The sequence below is a fragment of the Caloenas nicobarica genome, chromosome 1 (assembly GCF_036013445.1).
Source record: "Caloenas nicobarica isolate bCalNic1 chromosome 1, bCalNic1.hap1, whole genome shotgun sequence".
Taxonomy (NCBI): domain Eukaryota; kingdom Metazoa; phylum Chordata; class Aves; order Columbiformes; family Columbidae; genus Caloenas; species Caloenas nicobarica.
Window position 1 is genome coordinate 41,641,968 of NC_088245.1, and position 20,749 is coordinate 41,662,716.

At 46.3% G+C, this 20,749-nt stretch overlaps 3 protein-coding genes across 5 annotated transcripts in view; 2 read left to right on the forward strand and 1 right to left on the reverse strand.

The window, feature by feature from the left end:
• Nucleotides 1-243: 243 nt before the first annotated feature.
• Nucleotides 244-13,953, forward strand: XRCC6 (X-ray repair cross complementing 6). 3 transcript variants are annotated; one of them, XM_065640842.1, is made up of 13 exons: nt 244-510; nt 659-768; nt 1,264-1,402; nt 3,312-3,566; nt 4,425-4,608; nt 5,965-6,151; nt 7,341-7,509; nt 8,642-8,803; nt 9,710-9,839; nt 10,490-10,590; nt 11,360-11,473; nt 12,289-12,383; nt 13,573-13,953. In XM_065640842.1, the coding sequence occupies exons 1-13, from the start codon at nt 429-431 to the stop codon at nt 13,621-13,623; spliced, it is 1,779 nt and encodes a 592-aa protein (XP_065496914.1). In that variant the 5' UTR covers nt 244-428; the 3' UTR covers nt 13,624-13,953. The 3 variants fall into 3 exon arrangements, with proteins under 3 accessions (XP_065496914.1, XP_065496898.1, XP_065496906.1); XM_065640826.1 differs by having other exon boundaries at nt 12,289-13,953; XM_065640834.1 differs by having other exon boundaries at nt 662-768; nt 12,289-13,953.
• A 617-nt stretch (nt 13,954-14,570) lies between these two features.
• SNU13 (small nuclear ribonucleoprotein 13) lies at nt 14,571-18,093 on the reverse strand. The gene is made up of 3 exons (XM_065650316.1): nt 17,953-18,093; nt 16,958-17,078; nt 14,571-15,993 (listed from the first exon to the last, which is right to left on the reverse strand). The coding sequence occupies exons 1-3, from the start codon at nt 17,953-17,955 to the stop codon at nt 15,731-15,733; spliced, it is 387 nt and encodes a 128-aa protein (XP_065506388.1). The 5' UTR covers nt 17,956-18,093; the 3' UTR covers nt 14,571-15,730.
• Nucleotides 18,094-19,894: 1,801 nt separating this feature from the next.
• The window catches only part of LOC135988545 (coiled-coil domain-containing protein 134-like), a 47,570-nt gene continuing 46,715 nt past the window's right edge, over nt 19,895-20,749 (forward strand). Inside the window, exons 1-2 of the mRNA XM_065634602.1 lie at nt 19,895-20,032; nt 20,369-20,492. Coding sequence (XP_065490674.1) covers nt 19,895-20,032; nt 20,369-20,492 — 262 coding nt within the window. The remainder of the gene's footprint in view (nt 20,033-20,368; nt 20,493-20,749) is intronic.

Below are 20,749 nucleotides of genomic sequence, written 5' to 3' on the forward strand. Positions count from 1 at the left end.
GGCCGGGCTGCCCCGTCACTGCGCCGTTATGCAGCGGGGCGGTTCCGGCCTGGGGCGGGGGCGGAGCTAGAGGCAGTGGGCGGGGATGGGGGAAGTCCCCCTGTCATTGGCTGGGGCTTGGCGCCTCTTCCGGCTTGCGAGCCGGAGCCCCGCGCAGCGCGGGCAGAGCTCCCTTCTTCTTTTCCCCTCCGTAACCAATCCGCGCGGGGCGCGGGGGTGCGGCTTCCCGCGGGACGGCCAGGACGCGGCGCCCTTCCCCTCCCTCCATTGGTCAGAGTTGCTATGGGAGGCGTGTCGCCTGCTGAGTGGCAGGCAGCGGCGCGTGGCCGCGGCCGTCGGTTGACCGTTGAGCGCCGGTAAGAGCGGCCGGGGCCGCCCCTCCCCCTCCGCCGGCGGTTGCGCGGCCGTTGGGCCTCGCGCCGGGAGCCATGTCGGACTGGGGGTCCTACTATCGCGGCGAGGGCCCGGAGGAGGAGGAGGAGGAGCAGGAGGATGGGGCCGAGGCGGTCGGTAAGGGCCTCCCCCGCTCTCCCCATCCCCTTCCCTCACGGAGGGCAGCCCGGGGCCCGCTGCCCGCGGGGCCCGGCGGGTTTGGCCCTTCCCGCCTTCAGCGGGCGGAGACGGCCGTTGCTAAAGTTGTTCCCCTCGCTCTCCGTAGCAGACTATAGGGTCTCGGGCCGGGACAGCCTGATTTTCTTAGTCGATGCCTCCAAGGCCATGTTTGAGTCCGACGAGGACGAAGTGACTCCTTTCGACATGACCATCCAGGTAAGGCTGCGCAAGGAGCCTCGGGGCGCTTTGCGAACCCTCCCACACCGCCCTGGGCATGGCTGCCTGGTTGTCCCTCTGCCTGACCTGCTGGCGTAAGGTCACTGTGAAACTCGAGCAACCCACATTGGCTGTGGGTTTGGAAAGATGCATTGCCTGGTGGCTCGTGTCCAGAGTTTGGTGAGGGAAATGTTTATAGAATGAGCGATCAATCTGCCTTCAGGGTGGTGTCTTTGAGAGATGTTTATTTCATTGATCTTGCTAGTAGAAAGTGAATGCTAATGAAAAATGTATAAAGCTGAGTACTGAAAAAAATATCTCGAAAAACAAGATCCCAAATTCTTCTGGTGGAATTTAGCTTAAAGCATTTATTACAGTTCTTTGGTTTGCTAGAGCCTACTTGTATAAGCTACTAATTGCCAAAGACAGAACTTTGGCATCCATAATGCAACTGATTTTCTTCATATTTTGACCTGTGTGCATTTTTTTTTTCAGTGCATCCGGAACGTGTATACCAGCAAAATTATTAGTAGTGACAAAGACCTGTTAAGTGTTGTGTTCTACGGTACAGAAAAGAACAAGAACTCGGCAGATTTCAAGCACATTTATGTTCTTCAGGAGCTGGACAATCCAGGTAAAGGCAGTAAAGTGATATGAAGGTTATGTAGAAGGATGGAGCAGGAAATTGTTTAGTAGTATTGTTAGTAACGGGCCTCTCTATCAGATAAATTTTAAAAAATAATGTTACTGAGATGTGTTGTGAAGGGGATAGTTTTAGAAATTTACTGAAAGCTTAGAAACTTAGTGGGAGCTTAGCTTTCTGTTATAGTTGGTTCAGATCCCTTTCCTATGTCTTCTCTTTTAATATGGTGGTTCACTTGCTGTCTGCTAAAGCTAAGAGGATCTCAACAGAAGTGTTTAAAGCCCAGCGTGTCTCTACGGCACTTTAGGAAAGTGCATGTACGTGCTAAGGCATCATGGATTCCAGCTGATGGAAAATATCACAGAATGGGCGAGGTTGGATGGCATTTCTGGGTGGAGGTCATCTTGTCCAACCCCTCTGTTCAAGCAGGGTCGGCTACAGCAGGTTGTCCAATATGTTACCTGTTTAGGGTGTTCTGCCTCTTATTTTTATAGTAAGTTTTGCAGTTCTTGAATGTAGCTCTTCCATTTTCTAATAATTTCTTAAAGTTACCTAGAATGTGCTTGATAACAAGTGCTAGTTGCTGAATTAGAAAAGGTAGGAGGAGTAGTGCGAAGAATGCATGCTAATGGTGACAGATTCTCTGGCAGCAGAGAGTCTTGTGGGAGGACTTTGTCTACTAGGTTTTAATAGCAGCCTGTGTCTCTGAAGAGGTTTTACGTTACTGTCTTAACTAGGAGGTGCAGGTTAGTGTTCTTGCTATCATGCTTTGATAGTGTGTGGGATTCTCCTGTAAGAACCGTGCCTTGCCTTAGTTTCAGAATCTATTACAATGGGGACCTGGCAAGACTGCCCAAGGTTCTTCTCCCTTTTCTGACAGCAAGTGCCTCAGGCTTCTCACTCATCCTTTTTTCTCTTCCTTTCCTGCTTGCCCTTTTCCTTGCATTAGAGGCAGTAGCTTCACTGTGATGATAAAGACAGTGCAGGTGGGTTTTGTTAAAAAGGAAGAGAATTTGCTGCCCCTGGAGAATAGCATTTTCTGGAGAAAGAAGAAATAGTATAGTTAGTTATTATGTAGTACATAGTCATGAATAGTTATGCTATTAATTAAATGACTGCTGAGGAGATGAATATAAAATAGGGGGGTGGGGAAAGACATTTTCAGATGAGACTTCAAAAGTGCTATAGAATTTGAGTGAAGGACAAAAGAAGAAGCTCTGCTTCAGAAGAAGCTGAAAAATGAAAGCTTATCTCCCTTTCTAGAGTTATGGGAGAAGACAGAGAATCTGCTGTTAGACAGGTGGGGCAAGAAGTCATAGTTGGGCTGGGGTAATCTGCAGAGCTTTAAAAAGGCCGTGGATACCTGCCCTGAATGTTGCTGTGCTCCATGTTGCGATCTATGGTCTGCATCTGACCTTTAGGTTCATTTGATCTGGTATGTGGGGCAAGGGAGCAGGAGGAATTCTCCACCTTCCCAACCTGCCGTGGAGACAGAGGATGTATTTCAGGCTCCTCTCCTGTCTCTGGTGGCGCAGCAGTCAGCCATGCCTCTGCAGTAGATGAAATTGCTGGCTCTCCTGCTGAGCACTTGTCTTTTTGGTGCAGAGTTTCCCCCTGCCTGTTTCCCTCCCCAGCAGGAAGACCCCCACATTGGTGCCAGGGTACTTTGTGTCCTCTTGGCCCCAGTAGGTGCTTTCGAGTGGTAACTGGCTGCAATATTGCAATTGTTGGGCTGTGCTGAGCAATTTTCTCAGCCAGCTGTTCAAAGAGCACAGCCATGGAGGTGCAAGGGGACATTACTCAGATGTCAGCTGCAAGGGACCCTCGGTGCATATTTGAAAGAGTTTGCAGTACTTCTTTCAGTATTTCTAATGCATATGAATGCTGTTATCTCCCTTAGGTGCAAAACGTGTTCTAGAGCTGGACCAGTACAGGGGAGATGAAGGACAAGCACTTTTCCGTGAGACCTTTGGTCACAATGCTGACTATTCACTGGGTGAAGCACTCTGGGCCTGCTCTAATCTCTTCAGTGATGTCCGAGTCAGACTCAGCCACAAAAGGATCATGCTCTTCACCAACGAGGATGACCCTCATGGCAGTGACAGTGCTAAAGCCAAGCTGGCCAGGACCAGAGCTGGGGATCTCAGAGACACAGGTCATTATTTTCCCTGTTAATTTCAGGTAGAGTAAAAGTAATGTATCCTTACAGCAGATGTTAACTGCATTGCACGCTTGTGATAGAAAAAGAATGTAAAATTATCAGAACTAGGGAATCTTTCTGAAGCTTTCTAAATTAAAAATTTGGTATCTAAGTTAGAAAATCTGTTATCCAATTGTATCCAACAACTAGCAGTTGTTTTCTAGGATCTCGTCTTCTGCTGTGATAGCATAAATCAGGACTTGAGAGGGCTGTGGAAAACAAACTACTTTATTTTGTTGTTCCACCATTTTCCAGGAAGGGAATAATGACTCTAAGCTAGCACAAAAGGAAAATTACTTTAATGGCTCCATTTTGAATTAGCTGAAGAACGGTAACTTGAGCTCAGAGACTAGAGAGCAAATGCTTCATTAGTTCAACTACTAATATGTAGTTCAGTTAGCTGGTGTTTTTGGAGTTCGGCAGATGTGCCAGATCTAGAAGCTGTGAGGTTTCCTTGGTCCATTAGCCCTTAGAACTGGGAAAGAGGAATTTCTGAACTCATTATTTCCCTCTTTCCCTGAGGTAAGATTATGTTTTGTGTGAGCTTGTCAGAGCTGTTTCATACACAATGTTGTCCAAATTCTTAATCAGGGAGGAAACATTTTCTATATTACATTATTTTGACTGAAGTTGAAGAATGCCTTTTGCTTCTTTCCCTAGAAACTTTCACACCTGGTGCAGATGACAACTTGGAGCTTATTTTTGCTTAAATTCTTCGCTTAGATAGAGTAATCTAGGAGTGGTGAGAAACATGCCAATGTAAGAAAAAAGCAGTTTCTATGATCCTCCTCCCATCTTTTACTTTGTTTCTAGGTATCATCCTGGATTTGATGCACTTGAAGAAGCCTGGAGGGTTCGATATCTCTTTGTTCTACAGGGATATCATAAATGTAGCAGAGGATGAGGACCTTGGTATCCAGCCTGAGGAGTCAGGGAAACTGGAGCATCTCAGGAAGAAAGTACGAGCAAAGGAGACAAAGAAACGGGTTTTAGTCAGGTTTGTGCCTAGTTATGATATCATTCAATGGAAGCACCTGGTGTTATTTCTAGACTGCATCTCACCTCCCTTTTCTGGAATGAGTGGTCTATAAAAGCATCAGTGCTTCCATTCCTCAATCTTAATTCCTTAGCCCAAAATTGGTGTTTCTTCTGTAGCTTCTAAGGATATCGGTCTGTGATGGATGAGAAGAGAGGAGAGTGAAGGCCTCCCCTAGGCCTCCTTTTTTGTTCTGTGTGATGTCTCCTGTATTGAGCTTGGCCAGGAATAATCATTTTTCAAAAAATGACATCATTGCCAAGTAAAATACTTTCAAAAATCTGCAACATATAAAATGATTACTTTATGGTGAAATCTGATTGGTATGAGGCTTTTCTTACTAGTGTTAACTCTGAAAAATTTCATCTCAGTGTGACTGATAGGTATTTTGGCTTCTTATTAAATAGTTAAACGTAGCCAGTCTGTCCAGGCACTTGATGTGGATTCACACAGCCTTGATATTTCTGATCTCCTACTGAAAGATTAGAGATACTTACAGAGAGATTAGAGGGATCTTGACAAAGCAGATAGAAAGTATTTTTGGAATTACGTACTCCATAACAGTTGGTTTTTTAATGAGCGAGTTCACAGCAGAATGATGTGGAAGCACACTAAAGGAATGAACTTCACAGTCTGGTGGGTTTTTTTAATATGTATTTTTAAAAAATCCCAGCCTGAGCTGTTGTCACTGGTATTCTTGTTCCTGCTCACAGCTTTATTTTCCTCTTCTGGGAATGTTCCTCAAATTTTCTGATAATTGAGGAGGAAGAATCCTGTGCCAGAGGTACCTTTCAGAGGAGAGGAAGTAACATTCACAGCAATTCACTGTTCTGCTCTCAGAACTTGAAGATTACTTCCAATTTTAAACCTTTACTTCTGAATTTTTCTCTTTTTTGTTTTCTTAAATTATGGTATTGTTTGCCTTGATGCGGTTCTTTTGGGGAATTTTGCCTTCTGCGTGAACAGCTGTGTGAATTCACAGGTCACATTGCATTAAGCACGAGTGGGCTGCCCAAATGTGAACTTGTCCTGTGCTCTGCTTGAGCATAGCTGCCCTTCAGAGTGAAAAAAAAGTGAAAGAAATGTGGTACATTATTTGTATTTAAATAATTTTATGACCAGAAATGACAATATTGCAAGAATGTTTTTAGACAAGTGAGATTATGACTCAAGTAATAATATGTTTCCAGAGATACATGTGATTTTTGGGAAGAGAATAGCGGGAGGTCAAAGAAAATAAGTTATCTGAGGAGATGACTTTCTATTGGAAAAGTGATCTTTTGGGAGTCTCAAGTCTGTATCTGTGTTTTTACACAGGTTAAATCTGTATTTGAACAAAGATCTGTCGCTTTCTGTTGGCGTTTACAACCTTGTTCAAAAAGCTCATAAGCCATACCCGGTGAAGCTTTATCGGGAAACTAATGAACCGGTTAAAACGAAAACAAGGACGTTTAACGGAAAAACAGGCAGCTTGCTCGTGCCGAGTGACACAAAAAGGGCTCAGGTAACTTACTGATTATGTGCCTGCTTTTCCCTGTCTCTGTGATGTTGGGGGGAGATTATCTTGCTGCTTTTTTATTGTATTTTACTTTCAGGATCAGATGCAGAAATATTTACTTCTGTATACCTGTGGAGATAGCCTGGTCACTTTGTAAGCTACGCAGAGTGAGAGGGGTTTGTTTCTCTGGCACGACTGTGAAGAGAAAGCAGAGCTGCTGGTGGGAGTGCACTCAGGAGCGCAAGGCATTTCTTTCTGTAACGCAGAATCAAGTTGTCAGGGCTTTACCTTGTGTGGCCTTGTGCTATTACTGCTAGTGTTATCTTTTTGATTCATTTGGAACAGATTTTGTCCATTTAATTATTAAATTATTTTAAAATAATGAAATTATTATTAAACATACAAGTGTGAATCAGAGGGGGGTTGAAGCTCTTTTAAAACAAACAAACAAAAGGCATATTACCTTGGTTTTTTTGTTATTTGGTTCTTTGCTTTGCCTTCCTGCTTGATAGTTTGGCTGATATAGATTGAATGTCACGTTCTGTCCAGGCACAGCCTTATTTGAAAGCAGGATATGCAGTTGCTAGGTGTATTGTCACAAGCGCACTTTGTGTGTCCTTCTATGACAAAGGCTCTTAAAGTTGTTGTCCTCAAATTAAATATTAAGTTTATTTATACTGGACATTAGTTTCTTGAAATAAAGTAAGGGAGATGAACAGAAAGCTGAGCATTAAGTCCTGATATCTTCAGCAGCTGGACTACAGTATGTTTTCATGTTTGCGATGTATAAGCGATGCTTCAGAAGTGGCTTTTTTTCTGCCCGGAATAGGTTGCTGATGTGCATCTGTTGAAACAAGTTTAGAATCAGACAGGACCTCATCAGGTCACTCAGAGTTTGTTTGGGACAGCTCTGAAGAGCTCCAAGAATGAGATATGACAGCATCTCTGTGCAGGGGCTTAACCATTGTCTTAAGAAAGAGCATTTTGCTAATGTCCAGGTGGAATTTCTCTTGGGATAATGGTCACAGACTTGATTTGCCATTTCAGTGTGTGCTAATGATGGGAGTTTGCTCTGTCTTTTCCGTAACTCTTCTCAGTGGTGAAAGACAGCAATTGCATCCCCACCCCCTACACCGATCTCCCCATTTTTTTTTTTAATGCTGGCAGCACTACTATCTGCTTTTCCCCGGTTTAGACATATGGAAACCGCCAGATTGTGCTGGAGAAAGACGAAACAGAAGAATTAAAACGGTTTGATTCTCCAGGCTTGTTTCTGATTGGCTTCAAACCACTTTCTATGCTAAAACTGCACCACCATGTCAGACCCTCCCAGTTCATCTATCCTGAGGAGTCTGTAGTAAGTGGTAAGTGAAGATGAGAAGATTCACCACCTTGCATTAGGGTGACCAGCTGATTCATAGGGTGTTTAAGTGGGAATCACTGAGTGTAAAATCTTTGTCTAACTTTAAACCTTGCTAATGTTAAAAAGTATAGAATTAACTGTTGCTGCCCCTCTCAGCTCCAGTTAATTCTTGTTTTCTTCAAAAGCAGAAGAGGCGATTTGTCTTCATATTTCATCCATCATGACAAGCAGCTGATCACACTATGCAAATGTAGTCCCCACATATTTGGTTTTGTCATTCATGAAAGTAACAAATCCTAGTACCTGAGAAGAAGGCAAAAGTTGTTTAAAAAATATATAATAAAAACAAACCCCAAAGCAGTGAAGATAATTACTGTTCCTAAATCCGTATCAGCTCGGATGGAAAAACAATGCTCAGGAAGCATGGTTGAATTAACAGCACTTTATGGGCTTGTGAAGAGAGGAGGAGAGGATGCTTAGGACTGCTTTTTCTCCCCTTTTTATGTATATATGTAAGTCTGCTTATCTAGAAATATAATATTAATCCATCCCAAACTGCAATAGTACAGAAAGAACTCCAGCTCCTCAATCTACTGGTGGATAAAGAGGACTGAATTATGATCAGATGCTTTGCGGTGTCTGACTAAAGAAGAACCTTTCCACTAGCTTCTCCAGCTTAGCAGCTTCCTGAATCAGACACCTTATTTATGTGTCAATATTTTCCTGACCACTGTATCTGGTAAAATACAAAGCAAATGTGTGCCTTGAGAGGAATATTGCAACCTGAATTCTTAGTGTGTTACTTCTGCAAAAGGTCCTATGATATGCTGCTACTATGATGTTCCACCTGACCAGAAGGAGGCTTTGTAGATACCTGTTTCAAATTTTCAACTCTATTTTGTTGCTCAGATGCCAGTGATTTCATTTCTTTCACCAGAACTCTCACTGCTCTGGTCATGAGAGACACTAACATTGTCATTTTCGAGAGTTCCCCCTTTAAAAAGTTACTTTTAACCTCGGGAATATTGCAAGCATCTTAAAGAAGTCACAGGTATTGAAACCGTAATACGTAGGGTCACATTCCTGAACAAAGAGCAAAGTTGTCAAACTGACCAACAGTCTTTACTTTGCAGGGAGTACAACGCTATTTAATGCCTTATTGATGAAATGCTTGGAGAAGGAGGTGGTGGCACTGTGCAGATACACCACCCGGAGGAACACTCCCCCTCGCTTTGTGGCCCTGGTTCCCCAGGAGGAAGAGGTGGATGAGCAGAAAGTGCAGATAGCTCCTCCAGGTATGGGAGGAAATGCTGCCTTTCCCTGCATGATTGGATGCCGTCAGCATAACAACTTCTTCTGTTGTGTAAAAGTATTCTTGGTGCCGCTCCCCTTACAGCTGGGGACAGTGCTTTCCAACATCCCTTCAGTTTTCTCATTGTGAGCATCTCATGTTGAATCTGTTTTTAAAACTTCAGTTGCATCAGTGCTTGCTTAGGTGTAACACGGCTACAGTGTTTTCCCACCTCCTACCTTTTTTTTTTTTAGCAGATTCAAGTAACTGACTTAAAAATTAAAAGCCCTTTTTTCTGTTTGCTGACTAGACAGAATGTCTTTCCCTGGCTTTTAGTGTATCCTTGGATACATTTTTAAAGCCTTAATTAATTAGTCTCACATACTGAGCCTCACACCATAGCAGCTGAGTGGGGAATGATCAGGGAGCAAAGGCAGAACTCTTGCTCTTTTCTATTTTCTCACCTCTTTAACTGGGAAATACTCTTCTGGGAAGGATGTAAAGGAGGAGAATAATGCTGCTGTGTACAATGTAAAGTGTTTCAGAAATGTGGGCATTAACTTAATTTGCAAACAAGCCTTTTTCAAGATCATCTCCAGTGAGAGATTAAGAAGGTGCACAAGCAGAACTCCTGTATCAAAAGTGGGTGACAAGTTTCCACCTCTTAGTTATGCATTTGTTATGAATCTCTTTCAAAAAAACATTAGTGATGTTGGTAATATACATTGACATTGGATTTGAGTGTTGTGCTGTAGGCACTAGGAGGTATTATGGATTGCTGTTGTTCACACCAAAAAAGTAGCTAGTTTGGGGAGTCATCAGACCCAGCTAATATGCATCTTGGTCCTACCCATAAATTATTGTTTTGAGGTGATGGTTCCACATAACTGTTCTCTCTGTCTCTGTGCAGGTTTCCACATAATTTTCTTACCATATGCAGATGACAAACGGAATGTTGATTTTACAGAAAAGGTGCCAGCCAGTCGAGAGCAGGTGGACAAAATGAAGGAAATAATTCAAAAACTCCGATTCAAATACAGGTACATGGAGATAAATAGTGTGTGTGTGGGAGTGGCATGGGAAGAAAACACCACACTGTTGCTTGCTTTGCTGCATATGTTGTTCAGCTGTGGTGTCCACCAGATGGCATTTTGATGCAAATTGCTTCCCTTTGTAGTAGCTTTGTCCAAACATTATTCTTAATTATTCTGAATACCCAGGCACCACATGTAGTATGTAGCACATTCTGGAGTTCTTTATAGAATCGCTCTCATTTTCTGGGCTGTTGTCATTTGTTGCAGAGGTATCACATTTTATTGTGCTGCTGCTGATCTGTTGCAGATCAGACCTAGATCATTCAAATTAGAGCACTTTAGAGAGAATAGTTAGGCCTTTTTCATTATAGATAGGATAAATTTTATGAAGTGCTTTTATGGGAGATTTTTTCTACTCCTGTGGAAAGTAGCATAACTGATATTGAAGTACAACGCCACAGTCTCCATTTGTCTCATACAGCTTTCTAATGTGGTTGATGCATGACGGCATAGTGAGAGGAAAAGCAGTTCTGATGAGATGGATTGTTATGTGGGGAAGAGGGAAGTTTTACTTTGAAATAAATTTGTGGTGGATATTATGTGTCTTGTCTGTCGTCTTGGCAGCATGCTTTGACATTTTGGGGGATTCTTGACAGGACTGACAGCTTTGAGAACCCAGTTTTGCAGCAGCACTTCAGGAATTTGGAGGCTTTGGCACTGGATATGATGGAACCAGAACAAGCTGAGGATCTTACAAGTGAGAATTATTGGTGGGTGTGAAGGGAGGTGGGGTAGAGGGTTCTTGACTTTGTTCTAATTAAGAGGTATGCTACAAGAAACCAAAATGTCATTTAAAAAAGTTTTAGTTGTGTGCAGTTCCAAGATGTAGAATTCTGGATGTGTCCATTCTGAAATATTGAAACATTACTTTCTAATGCTGTCACTTTTAAGATAAAGGAAAAATTGATCACCCTCCAAAATTAAAATTGAATCACCTTTTTTCTGTGGTGACAAATGTTTTCTCTGAAGTTCGTCTCTTCAAGAGTCTAATTAATATTTCAGACTGATAAATGGCAGAAATACTTAGAGAATTATTCTGCTAGGAGGCAGTGATACCACCTTGTGGCTGTGAGAGTCTCTATATATGAATAACTTGTTGAAGGATAGAAATCTACTCCTGAAGGGGAAGTTCCTTTTTTTAAAATTATGTTGTAGTTCAGGAATAGCATTAGAGTAACTATTCCTCTCTTCTGAAGTGATACCTAACGTGTAATCTAGGTCCCTGTGCTAGATATCATTCAAATACAAGACAGAAACAAGCTGTTCTACCTCAAACTGCTTGCATCCTTAGCTAGTAACATGTTGTATTTCAAAAGTCTGAAATTAGACATGGGTAACATTTTGCATGCTTGCAAGACACTTGCGTGCTAGTTATTACAGAAGCACAGTTGTACCTGGTGATGGCCTCGTTTAGACTTTCTGTGATTGCTCTGTTTTTGAGAGGGCAAATCTTTCTCTTTTGCCAGTGCCAAAGAATGAAGAGATGAACCGCAGGCTGGGCAGCCTGGTGGAGGAGTTTAAGCAACTCGTTTATCCTCCTGACTACAATCCTGATGGGAAGGGTGTAAAGCGAAAACAAGGTAAGTAATGACAATGTAGACATACAGCATGTTGTCTGTGTTGCTTGTTTAGAGGCTTCTGCATTTTCAGTTTGTCTCGTAGTTTAAAGAAGCTGCTTGTGCAGTGGCTCTTTACTCATCTCCACAACAAAGTGAACTTGGGTCCAGCAGTGATTCTTAGAGAGTAGGGGATGTTGTGGTATCCAGCTAGAGAGCTGCTGGAATGAGAAACTGCACGGTGAAAAAACAGAGAAGTATAGGAAGCAATGTGGGTTAATTACTGCAAAATGCATATTTATTATTAATTTTATTGCTATAGTTATTAATAACTTTGGTCTTTTTACAACAACGTAGTAGAATCGTTCATGCTTTCAGTTTGTGTTCTTGGTGAGGAAGTAGACTCTTATGCATGGGCTGTTTAGCCAGTCCCAGATAGGCACCTTTAGGTCTAAATGTCTAATGCTGAGGTCCGTGTGTAGTTTGGGAGTCTATGAAACTGCAGAAAGTGGGAGCGTTGGTTAGCTGAACTCCCTGTGGAATTGTTGCAGTCTCCTGAATAGATGAGAATCCCTTAAAAGTTTCATTTGAGGATGGTCTTTACATCAAAACACAAAGTTTCATACTTGAGTTTGAGATCACTTGTATCAATGAAACATAGTATATGACTTTCATAGTGAGTGACATCTGCTTCATAAAACAAAATATGGAAACTAGGTCTGTGGGTGCGTAGGTAGCTTTTAAAGTACCGTCTGCTAATGGCCATGAACTGTGGTATGTATAAGAAACCTTAATGTCTTTCTAATAAACTTCATTAAATCTAGAATTTATCTTTCTAGCTTCTGATGGTCAAGCTGACAAGAGGCCCAAGGTAGAAATCTCGAAAGATGAGCTGCGGAGCCATGTGCAGAAGGGCACTCTAGGCAAGCTCACGGTACCTGTTCTGAAGGACGCATGCAGGCTTTACGGGCTGAAGGGTGGGGGGAAGAAGCAGGAGCTCATGGATGCACTAACTGAGTACTTTAATTAACACTAAGCAGGACCAGAAGACCCTGGCTGACTTCTGTCTGCTTAAAGTCTTGGTTGTCTTATGTGGATGCTCTGTCTGTTTAATCTTGCTATGGAGGAGAAGGCGACTTAATGTTGCTGAATCCAGCAGTGGAGAAACTTTTTACTCTTAGTTGTAGCAACTTCTCTGCAAAGTTTGATTCTGTTCACAGTAGCTAAAGGCAGAGTTAAATTCCCTGCTAACTCAGGTCACCCACTGCAGGTAAACACAGTTGTGCCTTCCTGGTTTCTTAAGTTATTTTGGACTTACTTTGCAACAATGGCTATACTGTCTTTGCATCATAAAGGTGGCAAAACTCCCTCCAGTGTAAGAAAACAGAGTGATCTGTGTTACTGACACTGCATGAATTCAAACAGCAGGTCAAGTCCGTGTAATAACAGAGGGTATAAATGTGTTGTATTACTCCTGCTCTCCAAAACAGCCGGTCAGTATCAGTACTTGTAATCAAATTGGGCTGTTTTCTATCATTGGTGTTACAAAGATCACCAGCAGATCGTAAAGGAGAAAATAATTACTAGAAAGCAGTAGCAAATCTTCTGGGCAAAAAGCCAGAATTTCATAAAGCTGCACAGCTAGGTCTTTCATTTTTAAATGGTAAGAGCAAAAGCTGGTTTAAAAAAGGAGAGGGGGAAAAAAAAAACCAGTCATGTTTCCTGGAAGGCTACAAGCACTTACCCCAATTAAATTACTGAGATGGCAGTGAGGTTTTCCACCTCTGTAGTGAATATGAGCCAGACTATTGTGGAGGCTTCTGTGCTCAAATCTGTGCTTTAAAAATTAAAAAACCCGGCAAGTTGTGGGGAGTAGCCCTTGTTACTTCCAGTATCATTTTTTCAATCATACTTATGGAGGCTGCATCTGGGGCTGTCCATGTTTTGGTTTTTAAATTTCCATGCTTGGCAGGCCCCACTTGTCTTGCAGTGCCAAATGATTAAACCCAATAGTCATTGCCCTTGCTCTAGAAAACCATTCTAATTGTTTAGCTAAACTCTTCCTACGGGATGCAAACATGGGATACATGATATATCAGTTTTGGTCTGTGTGGTGTTTTTAGGGATTCCTGTGTTTGGCACACAAACTATTGGACAACTTATTGAAGAATTAAGTCATATATTGAGGTCGTGCCCATGCTGTAGTGTGGCACGTGTTTGGGAGCCAGCCGTGAATGCTCTCTTGGTGTTGGGACCACCCTGGCTATGCCAGCACACTGCTTGCTTCCACCTCCACACAGCTCCTCTCAAAGGAGCAGCTAGCCCATTATGAGCTCTGCAGTGTTGAAGCTACAGTCTATTATACTTTCCATCAGCTTGCATTATAGTAGTTATTTTTAATAAACATTTGTCTAAGCAATCAATTTATTTTGCCCTTTGGTAAAGAAGTTACCATAGATGCTTGTCTTAGCAAGACTTGAATGCAATAAAATAGTGAGAGTATCCTGTCCTTAATTCTGTGAGTTTTCATTCCCCAAATGCCCCTCTAGCTTTTCTCTACTTGCTACCCCCCAGGCACAATGTTCCAGGCTTTGGACGATTATGGTGTTTTGTTTAGGTTACTATCTTCCTGCTGGTGATGGATGGCTTCACAGCAGAAAACTCAGTTTTGCTTGCTCAAGAATCCTTTATTTCTGCTCCTTATATCAGCTGCCTTGGCATGGTACAATAGGGCAAGTCCTTCGCAAAGCTGTGGTTTTAAATCCAACTAGCTCAACTGTCAGCATCAGTAGAAGGGAACAGCTTTTCTAAACGTCATACAACTGGAAGGACTCCAAAACCTTTGCATTAAGTTCACCTCAGCAAGGATATTAGTTATCAACCATTTACAAAAATATACAGACACAATTTGTATTCAGTCTTTCTTGAGCTGATTTCATCTGCTTGGGATGCACTTACTAAATGTATGAAGTTAGTGCTTCTGTGGAAGCATTACAAGAGAACTTATTTTCCCTTCTGGTGCTGTACCTATTGGTCTTTCCACGCTAGCTTTGCTTTGGCATCCTGCAATAGAAGACAGGTTTGATACGACCCATTCCAACAGAGATTTACACTCTTCTACTCAGAGGAGTAAGTGGATTTATTATACAATATGCATTTAACTAAAGGTGGCTTCATAAAACCAAGGCTAATCCAGAATGCTGGTGGTACTTCATGCTTTTTCTAGAACATGAGATTATCTAACATTGTCTTCTTGAGACACAAGTTGTTTTACCTGGAAAATTACTTGCTCCTGCCTTGGCCATGACTTAGAGTTTAGTCAGGTGACTACAGCACAGCAGCTTCCCTAAAAGCAGGAGATCTGTAGGGTCCTCGTCGGCCACAGCAAGCTGCTCTCTACCATGTGTTTTGTATTTAAATACCATAGGAAGTCCAAGCTCATCAATACAGTCCACACAGAGAAAACTGAAGGAGTATGAACTACTACACGATAGCTTTTAGGCAATCTGAGCAGTTTAGCTTTACAGGTATGAACACTTCAGTTAATTGCAAATGCTTCTGCAAGGGAATGACAGTTAAATTTAGCTTTGTCAGCCATTTTATTTTTCTTAAAAAGTATTTAAAAATAACCGAGATATTTCCCCCTGTACATTGCCATAATATTTCTGCTCCCCGTGCACCTCATACAGAAGTCTGTCTGGTTTCAAGAAGAAAAAGGGTTGTGCTGCATGTACTGATCTTGGCTCCTTCCGTTGCTACACAGTTGCTGCTGCCTGCCCTGTATGGGGTCTACGCTGCTCCATCACTGAAAGCAACAACTCCAGCAGTCTGCACACACACGCTGTGTGGTGAACTGACATGCCTGATCTTCAGTAGAGTAAATCATTTGGAAACACAGCGCAACACCTGTTAGAGGCCAAAGCTTAGCAGAAACACTGCAATGCAGAGGAAGCTACTGGGTGGGTTAAAAAAACCCTGAGAAGGCAAACATGGAGATAAAGGGGGACTTTTTTTTCCTTTCCTTTAAACATCAAAGAGGAAATACAGTTGTACAACCACTTTTCAAGAAGTAATACAAATGAGAATTAATGTGTTGGAGTGGAAAAATAGAAAAGAAGGGGAAGAGGGGCACAAACACTAAGAATTAAGTCATTATTAAACAAAAATATGGTGTTTTGAAATTAAACACTGATATCAAAACTATAATCCCAACTGAAGCTAGACATTAATTCCCCCTGACTTCAACTTCCCTATTCCACACACACTTAAACGCACAGGCATTTAGACCAACAGTCTTTCTATAGCTTGCTGGACAGATTGGATCTGAGGCTTTAGCTGTGATCCCTCCTTGATGGTGATGGAGCAGGCGATGACAGGCCGGGAAACACCACACGCCCTGCCCAGGGCTTGCTTGGAGCGCACAAACACGTAAGGTACGTTCTTATCCTCGCAGAGAAGAGGGAGGTGCAGGATGATCTCCAAGGGCTCTGCATCTGCTGCCATCACAATGAACTCTGCTATCCCTCGGTTCAGTGTTTTGGTGGCTGTAAAATAAAAGAGTAAATCTAGGTCCCTCTGCAAAGCACATCTCATGAAAAGCAACATTAGGAGATGTTGAAATTGGCATGAGCAAGATGGAGATCTGGTGGCAACATGAGGACAGGCCAAAGGAAAACGGCAGCTCTAGGGCCAAGGAGGGAGTTAGTCCCAGGGCTGTACCTGGGCTATGAGCCCAGCTCTGCCCTCGAGCACAGCAGAGAAATCACAAGGGAACAAGGCCAGCGCAGGGCTGCTGACGGTGGGGAGGCTGGGGTGCTCCATGGATGAGGGGAGAGGGAGGAAACTGGGTTTTTTTAGCCTGGAGAAGCAAGGGCCGAAGTGGGACTGTGGGGCATGTGGCTGCTGTCAAGGGGATTGCACAAAAGGTGGAGTCAGACTGTCCTATGAGCACACATGAAGAAGGACAAGTTGCAGACTGACTCCTGCCGCAGGGAGATTCTGGGAACATGCTAGAATTTTCTCTTCTTTCCCCCCGCCCTTGAGAGGGGTTTAAGCCACGGGACATGGATCCTGAGAGATTGTGGAGCTTCTATCCTTAGGGATGTTTTTTTTAAAGTTTGACTAGGCAAAATCCCAAGCAACCTGTTTCATCTGTGAAGGGAGCCACTCTTTGAGAAGGCTACACTAGAGACCTCCAGAGGTCCCCTCAAACCCAAATCTTTATGATTCTAAACTGGCTAGGCATCTGGTAATCCCAGTGCCACACTGCTAAAGTATGCATTATTACAGGACATGTACCAGAAACACAGTTTGGGCATCTAACAGAATGTTGAAAAGATTACAGCTTAGTTCTGTCCCTGAATATTGCTTCAGTAGGCGAGGAGGAGGGAGACACAATATCCAGATCGATGTAACATTAGTGGCCCGGCGCTAGACAATTTCTAGCCACAGCTTCTCACAAAATCCTTGCTATGACTTCTAGCATGCTTCATAACACACAGGTCTCACCTTCATTGGCTCCCTTGCGTAGCTGCTTATAGTTGCAGGATTGCTGCACAAGATCCAGTAGCGTTTTGGTGAGCTGTGCATCAGCCAGGGGGTAAGCTTTGGGGTTCACTTCTGCCTCACTCTAGAGAAAGGAAAAAGTAAAGAACATTACCACAGGAGCAAAGGAGGCATCATGTCCACCACTTACACTGACTACTGGAGTCACCTTGCCATTCTCAGTTGCTCCACACATACGCTAAAAATCCCACTGCATTTTAACTGTAATTAGGGATTCTCCTCATATTCAAAGCAGGCAGTATCTCTGCTCACACAACCAATTTAGATCCTACAAACTAGCAGCACTGAACTTACAGGTCAGTCTTCAGGCATTTACTACCAGGGATACTATACAAAATGAAGTGTTTCAGTCCACAAGGAACAACCTCCTGCCAGCAGCAAATTAACGAGCTCAGACATGAATTTTAAAGAAACCCCGAGCAGAGCACATATCAGGTTTATTTCTGCAAGTCACAAGCAGCTTCCAAACATTAACATCAATGGGGTAGTGGAACAGCAACGAAGTCACAAGCAGCATCATGGACCGGCACTGGCAGAACGGCAACTCCTTCAGCTCCCATGGCTGCAGCCAGCGCAGGGGCGGCCGGCCCCAGGCCGTGCTGCTCTGCCGCCCGCCCGCGCACGCAGCTACAGCCCGGCCCCAGCCGCTCTCCCGCCAGCCGAGCACATGCTCCCGCTCCCCCGGAGTACAGCCGGGCTGGGACACGGAGCCGGGCCGGGAGAGCGGCTCCTTCGTCACTAGGTGCCCCCGGGACCGCCAGCCCCCCCGGGCATCCCCCTGCGGGGCAGCGCGCCCACAGGGCGACCCACACCCGCCCGCGGCGCCCGGCCTCCACGTGCTGCCTGCTCCGCAGCCGCCAGGGAGGCAGCGTCCCCACACCCCAGGGCTCCCGGCGCGGCGGCCCCTGAGGGGAAGGTGGGCACCCGGCCCCACTCACCATGGCCGCGGCCTGGGCTGGCGGCGCGGCCCGGTGGCTCCGGTGGGCCCGAGTGCGCGGAGCGGGAAGAGGCGGGAACGCTCCTGCGCCGTGCCGCCGCCGGAAGTCGGGCGGCCACGAGCCCGGGGCGGGGCCCGGGGCGGAGGCTCCGCCCCCGCGTGGTGCCGGGCGGCGGGGCGTGGCGGCGTGGCGGGGCGTGGCGGCGTGGCGGGGCGTGGCGGCGTGGCGGGGCGTGGCGGCGTGGCGGGGCGTGGCGGCGTGGCGGGGCGTGGCGGCGTGGCGGGGCGTGGCGGCGTGGCGGGGCGGGCGCTCCGTTTGGGCTGTTCTGTGCCTCGTAGAGGCGGCGGTGGCAGCGCAGGGCGGTTTCTCCGGGGCGCAGAGGGGAGCCATACAGTGTTACCTGTGCTCGGGCGCCGCAGCAATGCGCGCTGTGACACAGAACGGGACCGCAGGGTCACCGAGAAACACCACCCGGTTGTTTCTTTCTCCTCTGCCGAGCCCAGCTCAGCACGTCGGGGCCGCTTCCTGCTCCCCATGGCGCTCACGCCGCACAGTGGCACCTCGTGGGGAGCATCGTTCCTACCTGACCGGGCTGTGCTGGTGGGGGTCACCTGTGGCAGGGCCCTATAAGAGCATAGAATCATTTTGGTTGGAAGACACCCTCAAGTTCAAGTCCAGTCATTAACCTAACGCTGGCACTAAACCATGTCCCTAAGAACCTCATCTATACGTCTTTTAAACACCTTCAGGAATGGTGACTCAACCACTTCCCTGGGCAGCCTGTTCCAACGCCTGACAACCCTTCCTGTGAAATTTTTCCTAATATCCAATCTAAACCTCTCCTAGCACAACTTGAGGCCATTTATTCTTGTTCTATCACTTGCTACTTGGGAGAAGAGACCAACACCCTCCATGCTCCAACCTCCTTTCAGGCAGTTGTACACAGCGATCAGGTCTCCCCTCAGCCTCCTTTTCTCCAGGCTGAACAGCCCCAGTTCCCTCAGCCGCTCCTCATAGGACTTGTTCTCTAGACCCCTCACCAGGGGTCTATTTATTTACACAACCCTTAACAGAGTGCCATGACTTCGCGTTCTAAGTCACATAGTAAATAAACTAATGCCCTAGTATCTTCCCCTTCAATTTCCTTCCCTATTCATTAGCTTAGCGGACTTCGCAGCTACAAGAATGGGACATATTTCCTAATGTAGATTACTAAGTAGCATTAAGCCTGCTTCAATAAACCTTCTTTGCATCAGTAGCATCATAGTATGTATCCCTGTGAAGCACAATCTTGATGTGAAATTGCATGTCATTGGGATAGGCTTATATCAGAATGGAAAGACAAGTATCCACACTTCTGGCATCTCTCTGCCATGCCTGCCCGGACTTACTTTCTAAAATGACACTAAGTTGCTTGAACGGAAATCTGTATGTCATGCGTGGTACTGAATGGGATTACAAAGAGGGTCCATATGCAGCCTCATTGCCCTTCTCTGAACTCGCTCCAGCTCCTCTGTGTCTTTCAAAACTGAACGCAGTATTTGCGGTGCGGCCCCACCAGTGCCGAGTACAGGGGGATGATCGCCACCCTGGCCCTGCTGGCCACACTGTTTCTGACACCAGCCAGGATGCTGTTGGCCTTTTCGGCCACCTGGGCACACCGCTGGCTCAGGTTCAGCCGGCTGTCGACCAGCACCCCCATGTCCTTTTCCGCCCGGCAGCCCGCGGGAAGGCGCAGGGGCGGGGGGGACACGGCGCCCGCCGGCTGCCGGCCCCGGAGCGGCGCGGAGGGCACGGCCGCGGACACGGCGCCCGCCGGCTGCCGGCCCCGGAGCGGCGCGGAGGGCACGGCCGCGGACACGGCGCCCGCCGGCTGCCGGCCCCGGAGCGGCGCGGAGGGCACGGCGGCGGACACGGCGCCCGCCGGCTGCCGGCCCCGCGCATGCGCAGTGGCGGTCGGGCGATGGCGGCGGGGGACGCGCGGCCCTGCGGCGGACACGGGCCCCGCTGGGCGCTGCCGCTGCGGCCGTCGCTCTGCCTGGCCTGCGCTGTGGAGACCCTGCGCGACGGCAGCGCCTCGGTGGGCAGCGCCCGCCCCGCCGGACGCCCGTTCTCCGTCCCGGGCCGGGGCCGGGCAGAGCGGGCCTCTGCCGGCCGGGCAAGGAGTCGTGGCCTCTCACAACTGGCACTGCGGCCCCCTCAGCCGTCCCCACCCCTCAGGGGTTCCCACCCCACTGCCATGGCTGCCCCCTCTCCTGCGCTGAGTTTGGGGCTGACTGGGTGTATCCTGGCACTTGGCCCGCTGCGTGGCCTGGGCTGCCGGGCCCTGGCAGCGCTGTCCCCCCCAGGGCGGCGGGAGCAGCGGGGTGGCTCGGGCCTGGGCGCTCACTAACGGGTTCCTGTCTCTGCCCCGTAGCTGGTGCGCAAGAAGCACGTCCTCTCCCGCCTCCACGATGCCCTGGCCTGGCAGGCGCTGCCAGTCGTCCAGCTGCTGGCACCAGACGAGAGGGTCTGCAGTCATTTGATAGGAACTCTCTTTGGTAAGAGCGCTGCTGTGGCCTGGGACAGCAGCAGGGAGAAGGCAGCTGCCTTGTGTTTCAATGGATGTATAAACGTGAAGCTTCTCCACGTTTGGAACACACAAAAGCAAAAGAATATTGAAATGCCAAGTTCCATGCTTCCTCCGTTCTGCGTTAGGTGTGTTATTACTCCCGGTGGAAAACTGCCTCTCGTTTGATTTAGAATATGTTAATTAATTTCCTTATTTCCCAAGGAGCAGGATTAGCATGTTCATAAA